This window comes from Marmota monax, unplaced genomic scaffold, assembly GCF_021218885.2.
Source record: "Marmota monax isolate L192 unplaced genomic scaffold, Marmota_monax_Labrador192_F-V1.1 WCK01_AAM20220418_F8-fsc00096, whole genome shotgun sequence".
NCBI lineage: Eukaryota > Metazoa > Chordata > Mammalia > Rodentia > Sciuridae > Marmota > Marmota monax.
The window spans coordinates 5,785,193-5,804,645 of NW_026695236.1; the positions used below are offsets into that span (position 1 = coordinate 5,785,193).

General features: G+C 34.5%; 1 protein-coding gene across 20 annotated transcripts in view; it reads left to right on the forward strand.

Moving 5' to 3' along the window:
• Dlg2 (discs large MAGUK scaffold protein 2) overlaps positions 1 to 19,453 on the forward strand; it is a 2,050,987-nt gene that overhangs the window by 1,263,135 nt on the left and 768,399 nt on the right. For 2 of the 20 annotated variants that reach the window (XM_058577382.1, XM_058577393.1), the window contains exon 1: positions 8,008 to 8,522. The exons of 15 other annotated variants lie outside the window; for them this stretch is intronic. In XM_058577382.1, the coding sequence (XP_058433365.1) occupies positions 8,214 to 8,522 (309 nt within the window). In that variant the 5' untranslated portion in view covers positions 8,008 to 8,213. Of the gene's footprint in view, positions 1 to 8,006; positions 8,523 to 19,453 lie in introns of those variants that run through there. 3 more of the 20 variants (XM_058577390.1, XM_046439347.2, XM_058577386.1) reach the window with 3 other exon arrangements.

Genomic DNA, 19,453 nt, shown 5'->3' on the forward strand with positions numbered 1-19,453 from the left:
CAGTGAGGACATTAAATAGTGATAAAAGATTCAACTCACCAAGAAAGTATAAAAATCATAAGTATATAAATACTTAATATCAGAGTACTCAAATACATGAAGCAAGCAATAACAGAACTGAAGGGAGAAATAGCAATATTATTTAATAATAATACTAGAAGATTTCAATACCACATTTTCAATAGTGTATAGAACATGAAGAAAAAAGATCAATAAGAAAACAGAGGACCTAAACAATACTATAGGCCTATTGAACCAACAAGTATAAACAGTATATTTAACTGAACAGTAGCCCTCTAGCACACACAAGACATTTTGCAGGAGAAGTCAAATGTTAGGTTACAAAAACAGCTTAAGCAAATTTAAGAAAAGTGAAATCATACCAAGTATATCTTTGGTCACAATGTAATAAAACCAGAAATTAATGCCAGAAGAAAACTCAAAATGCACAAATGGGTGCAAATTAAATAGCATATTTTTTGGGGAGGGGGGTACTGATAATTGATCTCAGATGCACTCAACCACTGACCCACATCCCCAGTCTATTTTGTATTATATTTAGAGACAGGTCTCACTGAGATGCTTAGCAACTTACTTTTGCTGAGGCTGGCTTTGAACTCAAGTTCCTTCTGCCTCAGCCTCCTAAAATGCTAGGATTACAAAGGTGTGCCACCACACCTGACTAAATAATCTTAAAGCATAATCTTAAAAAACCAATATATCAAACAAGACATCAAAAGAGAAATTAGAAAATATATTCAGGCAAATAAAAAATACAAAATATCAAAACATATGTGATACAGCAAAAATAGTCTGAAGAAGAAAATTCATAGTGATAATACCTATAACTAAAAAGATGAAAGAACACAAGTATACGATTTAATCTTCTACCTCAAGGAAATAGAAAAAGAACCACATCTAAGATTAGCAGAAATAAGAGAATAATTACACGTAGAACATAATTTAAAAAAATAAAGCATAGAAAAACAATATAAAAATATAAAACTTTTTTTAATATTTATTTTTTTAGTTGTAGTTGGACACAATACCTTTATTTATTTTTATGTGATATATATATATATATATATATATAAATGTGGTGTATATATTTATATATTTATTTTTATGTGGTGTATATATTTATACACACATATATGCATATGTGTGTGAGTGTGTGTGTGTGTGTATGTATGTATTTATTCAAATGACTTCAACAAGAGTATGAAGACTGCATGTGGGGAATGATTGTCTTCAATACTGTTGGGAAAACATGGTATCTACAACCAAAAAAAAAAAAAAAAAGGCAATTGGAGCATTATCTTATACACAAAAAATAAACTCAAATAGATTAAAGATTTAAAGGTCAGACCTAAAACTATAAGTCTCTTAGGTGAAAATAAAGGGGAAAAGCTTCATGACATTGATTTTGACAATTATTTCTTGGATATTATATCAACATAGGCATTGAAACCAAACGTAGACAAGTGAAATTATATCAAATCTGATCTTTGTATAGCATAGGAAATAATCAAGAGAATAATAACATATATTAGTTAACTTTCTATTATTATAACATATACCTAATTTAGTTATAAAAACAAAGTTTTATTTTGGCTCCCAGTTTTTGAGGTCCCAGCCCATGTTCTGTTGGCCCAGTTATTTTGAGCCTCTAGTGAGGCACCTCATCAGAGCAAGAGTACGTGGCTAAGAAAAACTGCCTACCTGAGGCCAGGTAGTATAAAGGAAGGAAGAGAAAAGGATCAGGGTCCCACAGTCCCTTTTGGAAACATGATGTCCATAACCTAAAGACCTCCCTCCTGATCTCATCTCTTAAAGTTTCCACCAACTGCCAATACCACCATCCTGGTGATCACACCTGTAACAATTAGGCCCTGTGGAGACATTCAAGATTCCAACTACAGCAAAGGGCGGCTTGTAGCATGAAAGAAAATATTTGCAAGCCATGTATCTAATAAGGGCCAAATATCTGATAACATCCAAAATATGATGTACTTCTACAATACAGTATCAAAATAATAACAATAATGATAATAACCTAATTAAAAATGAGCAAAGAATCTGAATAGACATTTTGCCAAAGAGGATGTAAAAATGTCCAATATAGATGAAAAGATGCTAAATATCACTAATTATCTGAAAAATGAAAATCTAAAGTGTAGTGTCATTTCATACCTGTTATAATGATAGTTATCATAAAAAATAGAAAATATCAAATGTCACTGGAAATGTAGAAAAAAAACTGGAACCCTTATGCTGTTAGTAGGAATGTAGAATGGATCAGTTATTATAAAACAATATGAAGGTTTCTCAGAAAAATTTAAAATAGAGCTTCTGCATTATTTAGCAATCAAACCTTGTGTATATCAGAAAAGATAAAGGCATGGAGATACCTATTATGCCTCCCTGCCAGTCAAGTTACAAAGTTAAAAAAGAAGTAAGCAGAATTATTACCATAATGAGTAGCTTCCGATTTTTAAAAATTATGGTAAAAAATAAAACATGAGTTCTATTCTCCTGAATTTATAAGGGTACAATATAGCACTGTAAACCAAAAATGCAGGTTATATAACAAGTCTTAAATTTATTCAAATTGCATGATCTAAACTCTATACTTATTTAACAATGACCCCCAAACTCTTCTGTTTCTCAGACCCTGAAAACCCACATCCAACTTTCTGTTTCTGTGAGTTTGACTTCTTTAGATGTTTCTTATATGCAGAATAATGCAGTGTATATCCTTCGGTAATTGCTTATTTTTCTTTGTATAAAGTCTTCAAGAGTCACTTTCTTTGTATGGTTAACATTACATTGTTTAAAATTACCACATTTTGTTTATCCATTCATCTCTTGATGGACATCTAGGTTGTTTCCACCTCTTGGCTATTGTGAATAATGCTCAATAAACATAGGAGTATAAATATACCTTCCGGATTCTAATTTCAATTATTTTGAATAAGTAACTCAAAGTATGATTGCTGGATAATGTGGAAGTTCTACTTTGAATTTTTTGAGAAAACTTCCTATTGTTTTTCGAGAAACTGATCCATTTTACATTCCTATCAACCCCATAAGGGTTCCACATTAAATGCTGCATTGAGGTGGTAACCATAAGAGCTCACTGTTATTTTGTTTTTGAGATCAAAATGCTCATTTATCCATTTTACACCTTACACTTAGAGCACAGACCAGAATACCTATGTTAGTCTGATCACTGTAAGATTCTTTTGTCTTTTTTCTCACATGATTTATTTTAATAAATATTAAATAGTTACTTTATGCTGAGTTGTGAGGATGCAGGTGTGTAAAAGAGAGCCCTTGCTCTACTGGTGATTACTTACATTCCATTTTTAGGAGGGCACAAAACAAGTAAGATGATAATCCTTCTTTTAAATACAATTATGATAAGTGTTGTCATAGAGAAGCACAGGTGCTGAGTATTTGATTGCAGAATGACATGACCTATCCTGGAGGAGGGGGCCAGTGTTCATGGGATGCCTTATTGGAGAGATGACATTTGGGTCTGAATTCTGGAGGACAGGAAGTACCCCAGAATTTCTGAATAGTGGAGGCTTAGGGATGGAAATATGGTTGCAAGAGAAGTTTTGGAGCCTTATTTTGGAACTGTGTTGCACAGTAAGGTCATTCTAATTCATAGATTATGTTGTATGATTAGGGTGACATTTGGGAGGTTGTTTCTTAATGCATCCTACAGAAAAAAAGTAGGAATCAATTATGTTAAAGTGTACAGTAAGAAAAGGGCTTGCTTAATACTCAGTGTCAACAAAGAGGGAATGTGTGCAGGTATTTAGGGCCTGTATGGCTGGAGGGCACAGGGGTATTTGGTGAACAAGGCTAGTGAAAGTGGCAGGGACCAGGGCACAACTAAAAACCATGCAGGCCATTGTAAAGATGGTGCAACCTGTGTAGATAAAGATCCCAAGAAATTATTCACAGGTATTAGGCAGGGCAAGACTATCACAATGGTATTTTAGGAGTAGCTCTGTAAACTGTATGAGAAGAACAAATTAAGAATGGATATCAGAGACCAATTAAGAAGCTGTTTCACCAGTTCTATAGAGAAGCAATGCTAACATAGAGTAGAATGGTTGTCATGGTGATTGTGAGAAATAAACAGATATAAAAGATATTTACATAGACAGGTATATAGATATTGTAGAATGCAACTTAATATGCTAAGAGAAATCTGTAAATCTCACAGAAGATGTGACAGTTCAATCTCGAAAGACGAGAACAAATTTCTTATAATGGTGTATTTCAATACTTAGATTCAATATTAAAATATGCAAATCATAAATAATTTTTACCTTTTTACCAGTGTTCTTTTCAGAATCCTTAAGAAATATCACAGAATTCTGATTTCTATAATAGTGTTACTAAGTGCATTGAATATAATAAAACTACATTTCCTGAAAACTATTTTATAATTTCTTATCATTAATTCTGATTAACCCCCTCCCCAGTAACTCCCATCCAAATCGAGTATATTAGTAATAATGTAAGACATTTTAAAACTTTTTTTCCAATTCCTATTAAATTGTCTCTCTGTATCATTGGGCATATATCCTTTCACACTGAATTCCTACTTATTACTTTATTTCTCATAAAATTTATGACTTAAATTGGTTTAAGCAGTTTAGAAGTGATTTTAGAGTCTAAAATATTTTAAATAGTCTTGTTCTCTCATTTTGAAAGGTAAATGTGTTTATACCTGGAGAATTTCTAGTCCAAATCATTGTAGAAGACTATCAATTCGTTTGCATTTATAAAACTTCTAGTTTTTTTTTTTTCATTTTTCAAATCAGGGGAAATTGTATCTAATGTGTCATAGCATTCTGTGATTAGTTAATATATTAAGGACTTTTGCTTCTCTGTCATCCTTTAGCAAGCACTTAGCTCTTCTTTTGTAATTAATATTTTCATTTCCCATATGCATGAAGTACCCAGAGGAAATTTTATCTTGAAAAAATTCTGCATAGTGTTCTAATGCAGCACAACTTATTTGGAAATCATGTTTGTTATTTATTTTTATTAAGGAAATCAAGCTAGGAGATTATTTTTAAACTCTTGCTTTACAAAGTAGTTGTTCTACGGAGTCAGTGAGGTCAAACAGAGTTCAATAAGATATATCTTGTCTAGGCATTGGCCTGTGCACCATCTGCCCCTGTTAATCACAGTGATCAGAAGGATGTGTACTCATACACTGCTAATTCTTGTTTTACCAGAATTTCATGTCATCTCATGGTCATTACAGTTGTCCAATTACAGTTGACCAAATTGGATTATTGTTAATTAGTGAGTCTGTTTCATAGTAAAGAGGACTGGTTGGACATACTTATCTGTTTAAGTGGTCTGTCTTCAGACTTAGAAAGCCAAATGTCCTGTTTGCAAAGAAAAATCTTTCTTGTTGTGGGAGGAAAAGACAGAAGATTAAAATTACATGTATGAATAGTGAATTAATAATTTCAATGTGGTCTTTTAGTATGCTGAATGAAATTTTGTTACGATCTTAAATATCTTTAGAGGAAAGCAACATTGGACATGCAACATGATATTTTTATATACAAAGAAATTACAAGATAACATTATGAAAACAGAAATCCTAGGGCCCTCGTGATGGGAAGAAATAATTCATTCCAAGCAACCCATTCCTAACAGATTTAGGTGCCTGTGAAGAGTTATAATATCTCAAGTAAGCCAGGAAATCTTCTCTGTCCTGCCGCAAGCTGCACACACCATTACAAAATTGTGATGGATGGATACTGACTGACTTCTATGCTGATGGATTCTCACACTTGAGAGGCAAATGGGTGCGAACAGGTCATGTGTTCCCTGAAAATGCCAATGGGCCTTTGAGCAATGATATCTGCCTGAAAAACTAGAGAAGTTATCAATGGTTAGATAAGATTAGAGAGAGCCCAAATTATCAGTTCCTGACATTCTCATTTGGGAGTGATGGCATTACCATAACCCGTCAGGTCCTAGTGTAGAGTCATGCGTCATGGTGACACCAGACAAGTCTGAAGCTCTCTAGGGCTTTATCTGACCCAAAAGTTCTTTCAGGCGTTATCACTTGATCCAGAATAAAGAAGGCAGAGAAACACAGAGACAAAGGATCTTCTGCCTTCTTCCCACTGAGTAACATATGATCTATTTACCTCAATTTTACTGTCTTTAAGGATGGATCTTAAACACAGGGTTTGATTTCAGGAGGAAAAAAACATTAATTCTGTTATTATTTCTGCCCAATAATTCAAGTCTTTGTATTTTTTTTCCTGGAAAAATTCCTTGACAAGAGCACTGTCTCAAAACCAGCATTGAAGTTAACCTTAAACAAATAGTTTAATTCTGGAGCATTACTATATTAAGTATTATTACAAAAAAAAAATCTTAATTATCTCCTTCATTCCTTTACTCTATCCTTCCATTTACACAGCCACACAACCATCCATTCATCTATGCCAAAACAAACAAACAAAAATGTACTTATTGCCTGCTATGTGCTGGGCAGTATGTTAGGTACTTGGGGAGAACTGGTCAATAACACAAATAAGGGCTTCCCTTTAAACTTGAATATATGGGTCACTATTATGTGACAGAGGTGCTTTGAATGTTGCCGGGCATAGTACTTATGTCAGACTCTCTTGAAGAATTTTGAAAAGAACCTTTTTGTATAAATATGTGGAAAGAGAGGTTTCTACTCTTTCAGGATTTTAAAATATAGCAATCCAGGGTATTCTGGTGTTGAAATGTAGAACCTTTTAATGGTCCTGAGCCCTGCAGTAAGCACCTCACCAACGTAGGCCTCAATGAGATCTCCATTGCCCCAACACCTGGTTGATTAGAAGGTGGATCTGATGGAATCAGATTGTCAATATTTAAAATAATTATATTATGGATTCTGTCATTTTGCTCCTGTATGCCATGTTGATGGCAACTGGCTTTTCAATCAAACCAATGTTATTTCTTTAGGAATGTGTGATAAGGATATTTTGGCAATAGATATGGAAAGTTTTAAACAGAATAAAAATTCTAAGCGTGGTCAGGCTTAGCCTTTCCCTTTACTGCAAGCACCATGAATGGAATCAGCAAGCATGCAAAAATTTTAAAACAATAATGTTCTCTTTGGAAGGCAATTGTTATAAATTGGATGGATTTCACTCGTTTTTCAGTGTAAGATTTTGAAAATTCTGTCTTTGGAAACGAAAATACTGCATGGATGGGTGGGATACATCGTTCACTTTAAAATGCAGACTCTGTGGTGAATGTATTTGTTGTGGTAAAGTATTTGAAAGGAAATCCTCAGAATAATTTGGGGTAAGGAAAAATACTGTTTTAAAATAAGCCAACCCACCAGTTTTGAAACTTGAAAATTGCCTTATTTTGAAAGAGAAAGAATTAATAATTGTTCATAGCATGAAGAATACATGTTAGGATTATAATGTATAATCATGGTTTAAAACAAATTAAACTTCCTAATTTTAAAGGACTCTAGTACAATGCTGTGACCTTGATAAATTTTCAAAATAAATTGATTTTTTTTTTAGAGTTAGTATCGATTCTCTTATTTAATTATCTCCTGATTTTATTTCATGTCTTGGCAAATCTCTCTCCAGATAGATGATTCCTATAAATGCTGAAAATTCCCTTTACGGTGTAACTTTTCCATCATTTAAAATAACTTATACTGTAGCATTTCAGCTTAGATGTATCTTTTCTGGAAATGGTTCTGTTACTCTGATAAGAAGTTCCCTTTCCTAAGGTTTGTATTTTGTGTGGGGATCAGGGAGGAGAGAGGGAAAAGCCAGAATGCCAAATTATGAGTATTCTTTACTGTGGGGCTCCATCCAAAAAGGGTTTGTAACACAGTGTACAGTCTTGTAGCCCAGCTGTGTGGAGCATTGATTGCTTCTGCCTAGAGCAGGGATACTGTCAAGTTGCTCTGTGAGTTGAGTCATCTATTGACAAAGAGCTACCAGCCCGCAGATAATGCTGTGCGGAGCTGCTCTCGCTGCTCCCTCTGCTCCCACGATGCACTGCTTATAGCAGCTGTCAAAGATACTGAGGGATTCACGGGGAAAAAGACTTTTACTACTGCTTGGAAGAAAGGGGTGTGAGGGAGGAGACATTTCTGTACAGAGCTGACCAAAGGAAAGAGTAAGCATCAGTGCAGTATGAATGCATACCTCACCAAGCAACACAGCTGCAGCCGGGGGTCCGATGGCATGGATGCCGGCAGGAGCGCGCCCACACTGATCAGGGATGCCCACTGCGCCTGTGGCTGGCAGAGGAGCCCTCAGGGGCTCGGGTACAGTTCTCAGACCATGCCCTCCTCAGGAACTGGGGGCCCAGCTTCAAACAGGACCAAGCTGGTCACCTTGTGGGACAGTGTGCGGAAAAGCCCCCACAAGACGAGCACCAAGGGCAAAGGGACTTGTGGGCAGCATTGTACCTGTCCACATGGTTGGTTCAGCCCGGCACAGGTGAGCCTTTTCCTTGTGACTTTCCCCTGAGAATGATAAGAAAGTTGTGTAAAGTCAGAGTGGTTTGGAAACTTTACCGAGTCCTCCTTGCTGACTGGGTATGCCTGTTTGGAAAGTGTTAGGCCAGAAAAGAAAAAAAAAAAAAAAAAAAGAACTGTCATTTCCTCACATGTTTCAGGGCTTATACCTCTGGGTGGTCTGTGGTAGTCTAGGGATGCTGTGCTCAGTTTCTTTCAGTGACTCTTCCCCAAGTTCAACTTCTCTAGTCCTCCGATGATCTTACTATTCTACATCACAGACTTAATGGCACTTTTACTTCTAATCATGGTTAACTTTTCTGTTTATTTTACGTTTAAAATTCTTGTCAAGAAATAGAGAGAAAAATGGATTTTAATCACTTTCTGTCTCTTTAAAGATAAAAGAACGTTTATTTCTTCTGCTCTGGAAAACAGTGATTTGAAGTATGATATTCTGATTCTACTGTTGTAATACTGTATGCCTTTCCAGTTGTAGAGAACGAAATTTGTTTGCATTAAATAATTAGTTTTACAAATGAAAGGAATAATTTGGAGGAAGATATAGGATAATTACACTTAGAATAAAATAATGAAACATTCCATTTATTCAGAGAAGCAATAAGGTTATTTATATTAAAAACTATAACTCTCTTTCTGATAATGCATTTCTGAAGCAGAAGTGCATAATTTGATTCCTAATATATTCTTACTCCCAAACTACTAAAATTTTCCCAGCAATAAAATTGGCTTGTTTTTTTCCTGCTTCCATCCAAAAAAGAGAAAACAACTTTCTGCAAATGCTACAAAATATAAATAAAATGCACCTGTACTCACTTTTATAAATATAGAACAATGACTCTTTTTAAATAATCATTGAAAAGAAAAGATCTGTGTTTGCAGAAAAATATCTCAATTTCACTATTGTTAGCATAACTGATAATGGGTATTGGTCATGAATAAAGTGTAATGATCTGAGAGGTGTAGAGGATGGTTTAATTTTAATAATAGGTTTTAAAAAGTACTTCCAAGAATGTCACATATCATTAGCTCTTAATGATATAGTTACAAATATGTTACCATGTATATGGCTTTGATGCATTGGCATGAAATTATAAGCTTTTCTTAGAGAGAGAGAGAATCTCAGTATCTTGATTTATAAACTACTTCAGTTTGAAATGGAGACTAACATTTAGGAATGCAGTTATTTTTTAAAGTTACCATGAATTTCTAACTGAATAAACAGTCTTGGCAATTGTAAAAAAAAATGTATTCATTTAAAATTATTTAACATATCTCTTTATCAATTACATTAAATTCCAATAGCTCACTTACTTGACAATATCTAGCTATTTTTGCACAATTTAGAGAAGGCAAACTTGCTTTGGTGTTGGACTTCTTTTTAGCTGAGTTATAATATACTTTTCATACATGATAATTTTCATAAGTGATAATTTCCCACCCAAAAGTATCTAATACTGCATTGTAACAACATACTCTAAAAATCTTGATTCATTTTTAAACTGAGGGAAACTTCTGCCTTTCTTAGTTTTTAACAGTCTCCTAGTTGACTCAAATTACTTGTCATTTAATGCTTTAAAAATTGAAATAAACTCAGAACTGATAGAGATCCAGTGTAACTTAAGAACACAATAAATTTAGGCAGCCTGATCTCACTTTTCTCTTTGCATATACATTTCTAAACATTTTCTCTCTCATTCACATATACTTTGTTATTGCCTGGGAAGAATAGTGACCCTAAATATTGGAACTATGAGCCAATAACAGAGTTTTCTATGTTGTGATGTTCTTCCTTCATCTGAACCTTCTACCCTTAATCATCTTGGATCTATAAAAGTGCTATGGTAGATTGATCAGTCTCTTTCTTACCTCTGTCTGTATCCGTTTAAATATATTGTGTTGTATAATTTTAATGTTTATACACATATATATTCATATATTTTAATATATTTATTAAAATATCTCTATAATACCTATCTTTTAGGCATTTTGAGGTATTATACTTGTAAATATATATGCATATATTAACATATGTATATATAAGTATATATATATATAAATGCATATAATATACAAATGAAAATTAAATTTTTATATTATTCCTAGTTTTTCACTGTGAAAATGCTAATTTATTTTCCCAAAGAATCCTTCATTCTCTTCATGGAAAATATACTTCCACATAAAGGTTATTTCTTTACTTCTGGTAGGAGGGCTCAAAAATACTAATATATATGTTATTTGTTATATATACATATGTATTCATTCACATTTACATCTATAGAATATTTTAATTACACTTAAATGTCTAAGTATTACATGTTCATGTATACTATCACAAATCAAGAATGTGTATCTATGTGTCTATTAAAACTGAATCCGTTTTAAGAATTTTATAATGCTATTTTTACCCCTTAATTTCACATATATTCTGTAAAATATTGTAAACCAAGGAGAGGAGCTAGTGGTACTAAACATTGGAATTCTCAATAAAGTGGAAAGAAGTATTGTGCATGTTTTAGAATAGCCCAGAGATGCTCATGTGGTGAAGAGTGTGCCTGAGGGAGGTTAAGTGACTGGGAGCTGAGATCTTGCCCTTGGAGATATTTGCTGTAATAGGTAGAAATCAGCAATGTTATTTCTGACTGATATAATAGAGGGCCATGGTAATAATCTGAGTTCCTCCCAAGGCTCTCTGCCAAGCTGCTGTTATCTGTGGTGCTGTGTATACTAACAGTTTTCTGTCTTTATGTTGTTCCTCAGCAAGTCTAAAAAAACAGCTTCTCCAATACATTTTCAGTTTCATTTGGATCTGTAGGATTAATAGGTAAGGAAGTGAAAATGGAAGCACCCAGAAGTGAGTTCTATAATGCACATCTAGGATATTAATGTTGGCCTTGGGAAGAAATGTGGCCCGTGTTGCTTACGTGGCATTTCTTCTCAATGCAGACTTAACCTCTGGAGGCCAGATACACCAATGAAGACTTGGTGATCAGAGTTCTATGCATTTGTTTTTCACTCATTCACAATTCATTCTTCACTTGTATATTATTCAGCTATCATATACTGAATGCCTATTATGTACCTCTCTGCCATGCTATGTTGCTATAATTGTCAAGAAAGTAGACATTGTCCCTACCACTATGGAGCTTACACCCTGCAATGGTGTATATAACATTTAGCAAATACATCATGATCTATGCACAATTATATCTTCATAATCACATCTTGGAAGTTCCAGGGAGTGCTGCGGATACCATAGTAAATGTATATTTAGGATACAGAGGGACCACAGAGAAGTAAAAAGCAAGATACTTTTCAGAAAAGACATTTCATCGTTATGCCCAAGTTTTCTGTTTTGTAAAGTGTGATAAAAATAGTACCTACCTCACAGTTTTGTGGTGAGGAATTATTAATACAATGCATGTAAAACACTTTAACCACAGAGTTTTCATATAGAAGGGGCACATTATTTATGGAATGAATGAATGTATAATAGTCCATAATAAGTGTTGTCTATTATGGACCTATTCCTTAATTCATTATTTTTGACTGGCTGGAAAAAGAACAGAAATGAATCAGTGAAATCTTCATAGTGGTGGTGATTGTTGGACTGAATTGGATTGAATCGTGAAAAAAAAAAATGAATGCTTATTAAGTGCTTAAAAAGAGGCAAACTTTTTAGTAGAAATATAATATGAAAAAGGCATATATTATCCCAGTGCCTGTGCAGAACTGCCCATAATTCTATCTGCCCAGAATATTGAATCCTGGAGGACAGGCTAATCAAAACAGGACCCTGGAGGACTTCATGGAGACAGGTCACAGCCTAGTGGGCCTTGAGCAGAACTCCGCTAAGTCTGTAGCACAGAGCCACTGCAGGATTTGAGTGCCTACTCTGTCACTCTCTATGTGTTATATTTCATGATCAATGAAACCCTCTGGTCCTTAGTTTCTCTAAACTTATTGGTTTTCCTTAGGTGAACCCCAAATATCTTCCAGTATTAATATTCTGTGATACCCATTAATTAATGCAAAGCACTTTGGACAAGATTTATGTTAGTGCCAGACAATCCTAACTTTGAACTTACCAACTTTGTGTGACTTCATTTGTTTGCACTTCATCTAAGCCTTAATTTTCTCCTCTTTAAACATTTGGGATAAGAAAGTCATGTTTCAGGGAAATGTATTAAGAATTGAAAATATTCTATATAAAAACCCCAGAATGGCACTTAGAACATATTTTCCAGCACATGATATTTGTTATTATCAGAGATGTCCAAATTGTGTTTTTAATCTGAAGAACTTATTATCCAGCAAATTAGTTAGCAGTCTTATGCTCTTTCATTAGAATTTCTAGTTTGCTCATCAAATTTTTTAAATGTCTTTCTTATAATGATGAAGGTTAAGCTAGGCAACTGTCCAGAAACTTTTGGCATAGTACCATATAATGCTGATGCTGGCTTGACTTTTTGTCCTTCAGGGTTCTCAGAGATTTACAACTACACATGCACGCATACATGTGTGTGTGCATGCACACACACACACTATCACATAAAATTGGATTGTACTGATGAAGTAGGATTCCCATAAGCTTACATTCAGAAGTAAAGGGACTTTGAAAGATTTTCCAATAACAACCTGTGAGAACAATCACATGTATTCAGCCAACCTCTATAAATATCCCCTAACAGTTTTCTTACAACAATTTTAGAAAAAGCAGTTTGCAGCAACCTGAGTGTAGAAGACTTTTTAGTCCAAAAAATAAGGTTGTCCTAGGCTGAAATCTTAGGCTCAGCTTTTGCCCAGCCAAAAATAATCTGACATCTTGTTTTAACTCTATGCTTGCTCCTTTAACTGATTCCTTCCAGAAAGCCAGTGCCTAAACAAGGAAGAATGACATTTTTTAGATTCTGGAAAACACTAGCCACCCTGGGTGAGGGTAAGGAAAGTTCCAGAAAGAATTAAATTTCTAGGCATTCTTGTGGTGGACCTGAAGCCACTCAGCTTACACTCCTGGCACCCATATTACTATATGCTGACAACAGCAAAGTGTTTCCTCTAGGGCAAAACAAGGAGATGCAAAGCATAGAGAAAAGAAGAGCAAAGGTGGCTGACTGTTTACTGAATACTCAGGATGACTACAATGCTGAGGCACTGTTCTACGGGCTTTACCTCAGTCAATTCTTTGAATTCTCCCAATAACTCTATCAGATATAGAAACTGAAGCTAATAGTAACTTGTTCATGATCATGCAACTGAAAAGGGCAAAACTAGATTCAAATGTAAGTGCATATGACTCCTTTATTCTTTTCACCACATCTTATAAGAGGGTTGTATTAAGGAACCCTTTGAGGTAGAATGTGCACATGCACACACACACACACTAGAGACCTCTATAATTTTCTAATTTAACAGGAATTTCCTTAAGAGATTGAATTATTTTACATGGTTGAGAGGAATGTCACCCCATTGCAGAAATACTAGATTTCCCCATTCTGCATCATTTTCTAGTTTCAGAAATCCTGAGGGAATTGAGCCCTTAAAGATCCCTTCCCTCTCTCATCAAGGTTAAGAACCATACTGATTTGGAACAGTTGGTTAATTCTTATTAACACCAATGTCACAATAAAAATACTTGCTTTTAGACCTCAGAGTCTGCAAAATTTTCAGATGTGTTTAATTTTGCAACATTTATGGTAAAGAATTGGGATCCATGTATTTTAAACAAAATAAATTACAAGTGAACATATAGTACAGGGACATTGTCTTTCTTTAGTCCAAGAACATTGTCTCACATTGATGATGTTTGTGAATCTCATGAATGTGTTTAATCTACTGATGTATCAATCATGCCAATAGCCAAATACATCTCTTTAATATCACTGTCTCCATTGTCCATCTTCCTCTGTTTTGATGTTACAAACGTAGCCCACATCTTGCTTTTTTCTGTTCTGTTCTCTACTTTGTTCTATTCTTTTAATTTCAAAAAGAGATCTAGATATTTTATAATTATGTCAGATTTGCATGATCACTTAGTGGTCATTTAGTATATTTCCCAAAGGAAAAACTGAAGCCTGTCAAAGTTAAGATACTTACTCAAGGTTGTTCAGATTATGGCAGAATTGGTTTCTGACTTCAAACTCAGACTTGAGTTCTTTTCATTCTTCCTAATTGTCCTCCCTTTCTTGTCCCTATGTGCTCATCTTCATGAAGAGTGATTACTGACAAATTATTAAGCATGCAAGTTTTGGGGTATTACATAAATATAATTTTAACTCAGATTGCAGAGCAGCTCTGTCCCCAAAGGCAGGAGGCAGGAGAGCTACTAGAAAGCATTTTAGGAAGGTAGGGAAGTACTTAAATGTTTATAATGACTGGAAATTGATACTGTCATTTAAAGGCAGGGACCAGTTATGCGAGATGAGCTGTAAGGTACAGAACAGTCCTCCACAACAAAGAATTACTCTAGACACACACTACAACTTTTAACAACACACTGGACATTCATGAAGATTAAATCCAGATGCCCTTCAATAGATGATTAGATAAAGAAACTGTGGTATATATACACAAGGGAATATTACTCAACATTAAAAGAGAATAAAATCATGGTATTTGCAGGTAAATGGATGGAGTTGGAGAATATCATGCTAAGCGAAGTAAGCCAATCCAAAAAAAACCAAAGGCCGAATGTTCTCTCTGATAAGTGGATGCTGATCTATAATGCGGGGTGGGGGGGGGCATGGGAAAAATGGAGGAGCTTTGATGGGTAGAGAGATGGGTGGAGAGGGGGAATGGTGGCAGGAAGATGGTGGGATGAAATGGGCATCATTACCCAAGTACATGTATGAATGCACATATGTTGTGATGCTATATCATGTACAACCAAAGGAATGAAAAGTTGTGCTGCAGTGGTGTACAATTAATCAAAATGCATTCTTCCGTCATATATACATAAGTAAAACAAATAAATTAATTAATTAAAAAAATAAGTTAACAACTGAACCTAAAATCAAACTGAGTTTTCCAAACAAATAAACAATGTTTAGGATAACATATTCATTATTTTAAGTACTTATCATTTCTTTGTATTGAGAACATTTAAAATGCATTCTTTTAGTTATTTTGAATATATTTTTATCTGTAGTCACCAGTTGATGGGGAGGGAGAGATATGATCAAAGGATGTAGAACCAAATATTTTAAATTGTTAGAAACATGAAAGGTAGAGATCTCATCAGATTTCATTAATAAATTAATTTTTAAAAGTTTAAAGCACAATAACTTCTTTTTAATTGATTTTTTAAAAATAAATGCGCAGAATGCATTAAAATTCTTATTACAGCAATCATGAAATTCATATGGAAAAATAAAAGACCCAGAATAGCAAAAGCAATTCTAAACAGGAAGTGCGAATCAGGCGGTATAGCGATACCAGACTTAAAACTATATTACAGAGCAATAGTTACAAAAACAGCATGGTACTGGTACCAAAACAGGCCGGTGGACCAATGGTACAGAATAGAGGACACAGAGACTAATCCACAAAGCTACAACTATCTTATATTTGATAAAGGAGCTAAAAGCATGCAATGGAGGGAGGATAGCATCTTCAACAAATGGTGCTGGGAAAACTGGAAATCCATATGCAACAAAATGAAACTGAATCCCCTCGTCTCGCCATGCACAAAAGTTAACTCAAAGTGGATCAAGGAGCCAGATATCAAATCAGAGACTCTGCGTCTGATAGAAGAAAAAGTTGGCTCCGATCTACATATTGTAGGGTCGGGCTCCAAATTCCTTAATAGGACACCCATAGCACAAAAGTTGATAACAAAAATCAACAAATGGGACTTACTTAAACTGAAAAGTTTTCTCTCAGCAAGAGAAACAATAAAAGAGGTAAATAGGGAGCCTACATCATGGGAACAAATTTTTACTCCTCACACTTCAGATAGAGCCCTAATATCCAGAGTATACAAAGAACTCAAAAAATTAAACAATAAGAAAACAAATAACCCAATCAACAAATGGGCCAAAGACCTGAACAGACACTTCTCAGAGGAGGACACACAATCAATCAACAAGTACATGAAAAAATGCTCACCATCTCTAGCAGTCAGAGAAATGCAAATCAAAACCACCCTAAGATACCATCTCACTCCAGTAAGATTGGCAGCCATTATGAAGTCAAACAACAACAAGTGCTGGAGAGGATGTGGGGAAAAGGGTACTCTTGTACATTGCTGGTGGGACTGCAAACTGGTGTGGCCAATCTGGAAAACAGTATGGAGACTCCTGGGAAAGCTGGGAATGGAACCACCATTTGACCCAGCTATTGCCCTTCTTGGACTTTTCCCTGAAGACCCTAAAAGAGCGTACTACAGGGATACTGCTACATCGATGTTCATAGCAGCACAATTCACAATTGCTAGACTGTGGAACCAACCCAGATGCCCTTCAATAGATGAATGGATAAAAAAAATGTGGCATTTATACACCATGGAGTATTACGCAGCACTAAAAAATGACAAAATCATAGAATTTGCAGGGAAATGGATGGCACTAGAGCAGATTATGCTTAGTGAAGCTAGCCAATCCCTAAAAAACAAATACCAAATGTCTTCTTTGATATAATGAGAGCAACTAAGAACAGAGCAGGGAGGAAGAGCAGGAAGAAAAGATTAACATTAAACAGATACATGAGGTGGGATGGAAAGGGAGAGAAAAGGGAAATTGCATGGTAATGGAGGGAGACCCTCATTGTTATACAAAATTACATATAAGAGGTTGTGAGGGGAATGGGAAAATAAACAAGGAGAGATATGAATTACAGTAGATGGGGTAGAGAGAGAAGATGGGAGGGGAGGGAGGGGGGATGGTAGAGGATAGGAAAGGTAGCAGAATACAACAGTTACTAATAGGGCATTATGTAAAAATGTGGATGTGTAACCGATGTGATTCTGCAATCTGTATTTGGGGTAAAATTGGGAGTTCATAACCAACTTGAATCTAATGTATGAAATATGATATGTCAAGAGCTTTATAATGTTTTGAACAACCAATAAAAAAATTAAAAAAAAATTCTTATTACACATATACAGCACAAACATGTTAATAATCATCACAATTTTAACTCATAATTTGTCTAAAAATAAATTAGAATCCTATAAAGCAAAAAAAAAAGTTTATAGCACAATAGAAAATTACTTACCATTATATTAGAGGATTCTGTTGTTTCCCTTATTACTCTGATATTGTCCCAGAGATTGTCGACACTCATCTTCTCTATAAGCCCCTGAGGTTCCTGGGTTCATATTATATCTATTATTCCTATATTATACCAAAGGATTGAATTTTAAAGTACTAGAAATCAAATTTATACCCCAACATGATAGGTAATTCCAAACGTGGATCTATAGAGAATAGGTAGATATATAGATGATTCCTAGCCAGCTCTAGATCACCCAATGTCATGTCTTGATTTTTTATCTTATTTGGTACCAGGGATTGGAAACCACAGGTGCTTAACCACTGAGACACATTCCCAGTCATTTTAATTTTTTAAATTTTGAGACAGAGTCTTCCAAAGTTGCTTAGGGCCTCACTAAGTTGCTGAGGCTGGCCTTGAACTTTCGATCCTTCAGCCTCCCCTGTGCCTGGAATTACAGGCAAGCACCACAGCACCCAGCTATTTACTTTTGATTTAATAGATACATTAAAATGATAAAAATTGTACATATTTGTAAAATACCATGTAATATTTCAGAGTGTGTGTGTTTGTGTATGTGTTTAATGGTTAAATCAGGGCGAATTTATATATTTCCTCAAACAAAAGTCATATATAAAACAAGGAATTATCTTGACACTGAACTTCAAAATAAGGCCCAGTTTATTTACAAGAATATGGCACCCCTTCCTACTTTCTCTGTATCAATTATCTGTAGTTTTTCTTATTAAATTATCTATATTTCACTAAAGTAGCTTCCTTTAATCTCTTAATATATAACAATGGTCTGTTAGTACTTGTTTTAATACAAATTTTTAATCCAGAATCCATAAATTAATTGCTCTTTCATCTTCCTGTGCTTCTTGTAAGAAATGGTAAGTGGTCTCTTTCTTCTATTTAAATCCAAATTTGTTCATTATCAGAACATGAGAGCAATTTAACTATTGTATTACATCATCTAGCATAGTTGACCTCACAGATTACCATAGTAAAAATACACTATTTTAATCTAATGAAGTTATTTTTATTTCTTTTTACTTCACTTAAGGCACTATGTAGGTGTTGCCAGCAGTATTAACTGTGAATATCATTTTGGATGGAGAAAGAGGGTCTTACAAAACATTTATTATAAAATGGGAAAGTGGTCGGTTAGAACTGAACATTGGTTCAGATTTTTGGCATTATTGTGTATTGTTATGTGTGTGTTTTTAGCTTGCCTTTTATCTAGACCAGGAGTCAGCAAACTGCAGACTGCTAACCAGTTCCAGCCTGCTGTTTGAGCACAACAAAATTAAACCTGAGTTTAATTTATCCTTGTTTCACTAGTGCCCAGCACATACCAGTAGGTCAATAAAATGTTCTTGATTTCCAAATGAATATTAATGCCAGCCTTATATAAAAAGACATTTAATCGGTTTTGAATTTGTTATCATTACTACTAATTATGCAGATCAAGAGTGACATCTTCTATTCCCATGGGAGTTCTCTTAAATAACAAGCATATTGTAAAAATTTTTTGTTTACAGACTTATTGTTTTGTTGTGTTTTTAAATTTGTTTAGTTTTTAATTTTATTCAGATCCTTATTCTATTATGTGGTCCTGTTCAAATATTGGATCACTGTTTGGAAATTAGTTTCTACATTCAAGTGGGTCATGCTATTTCAACC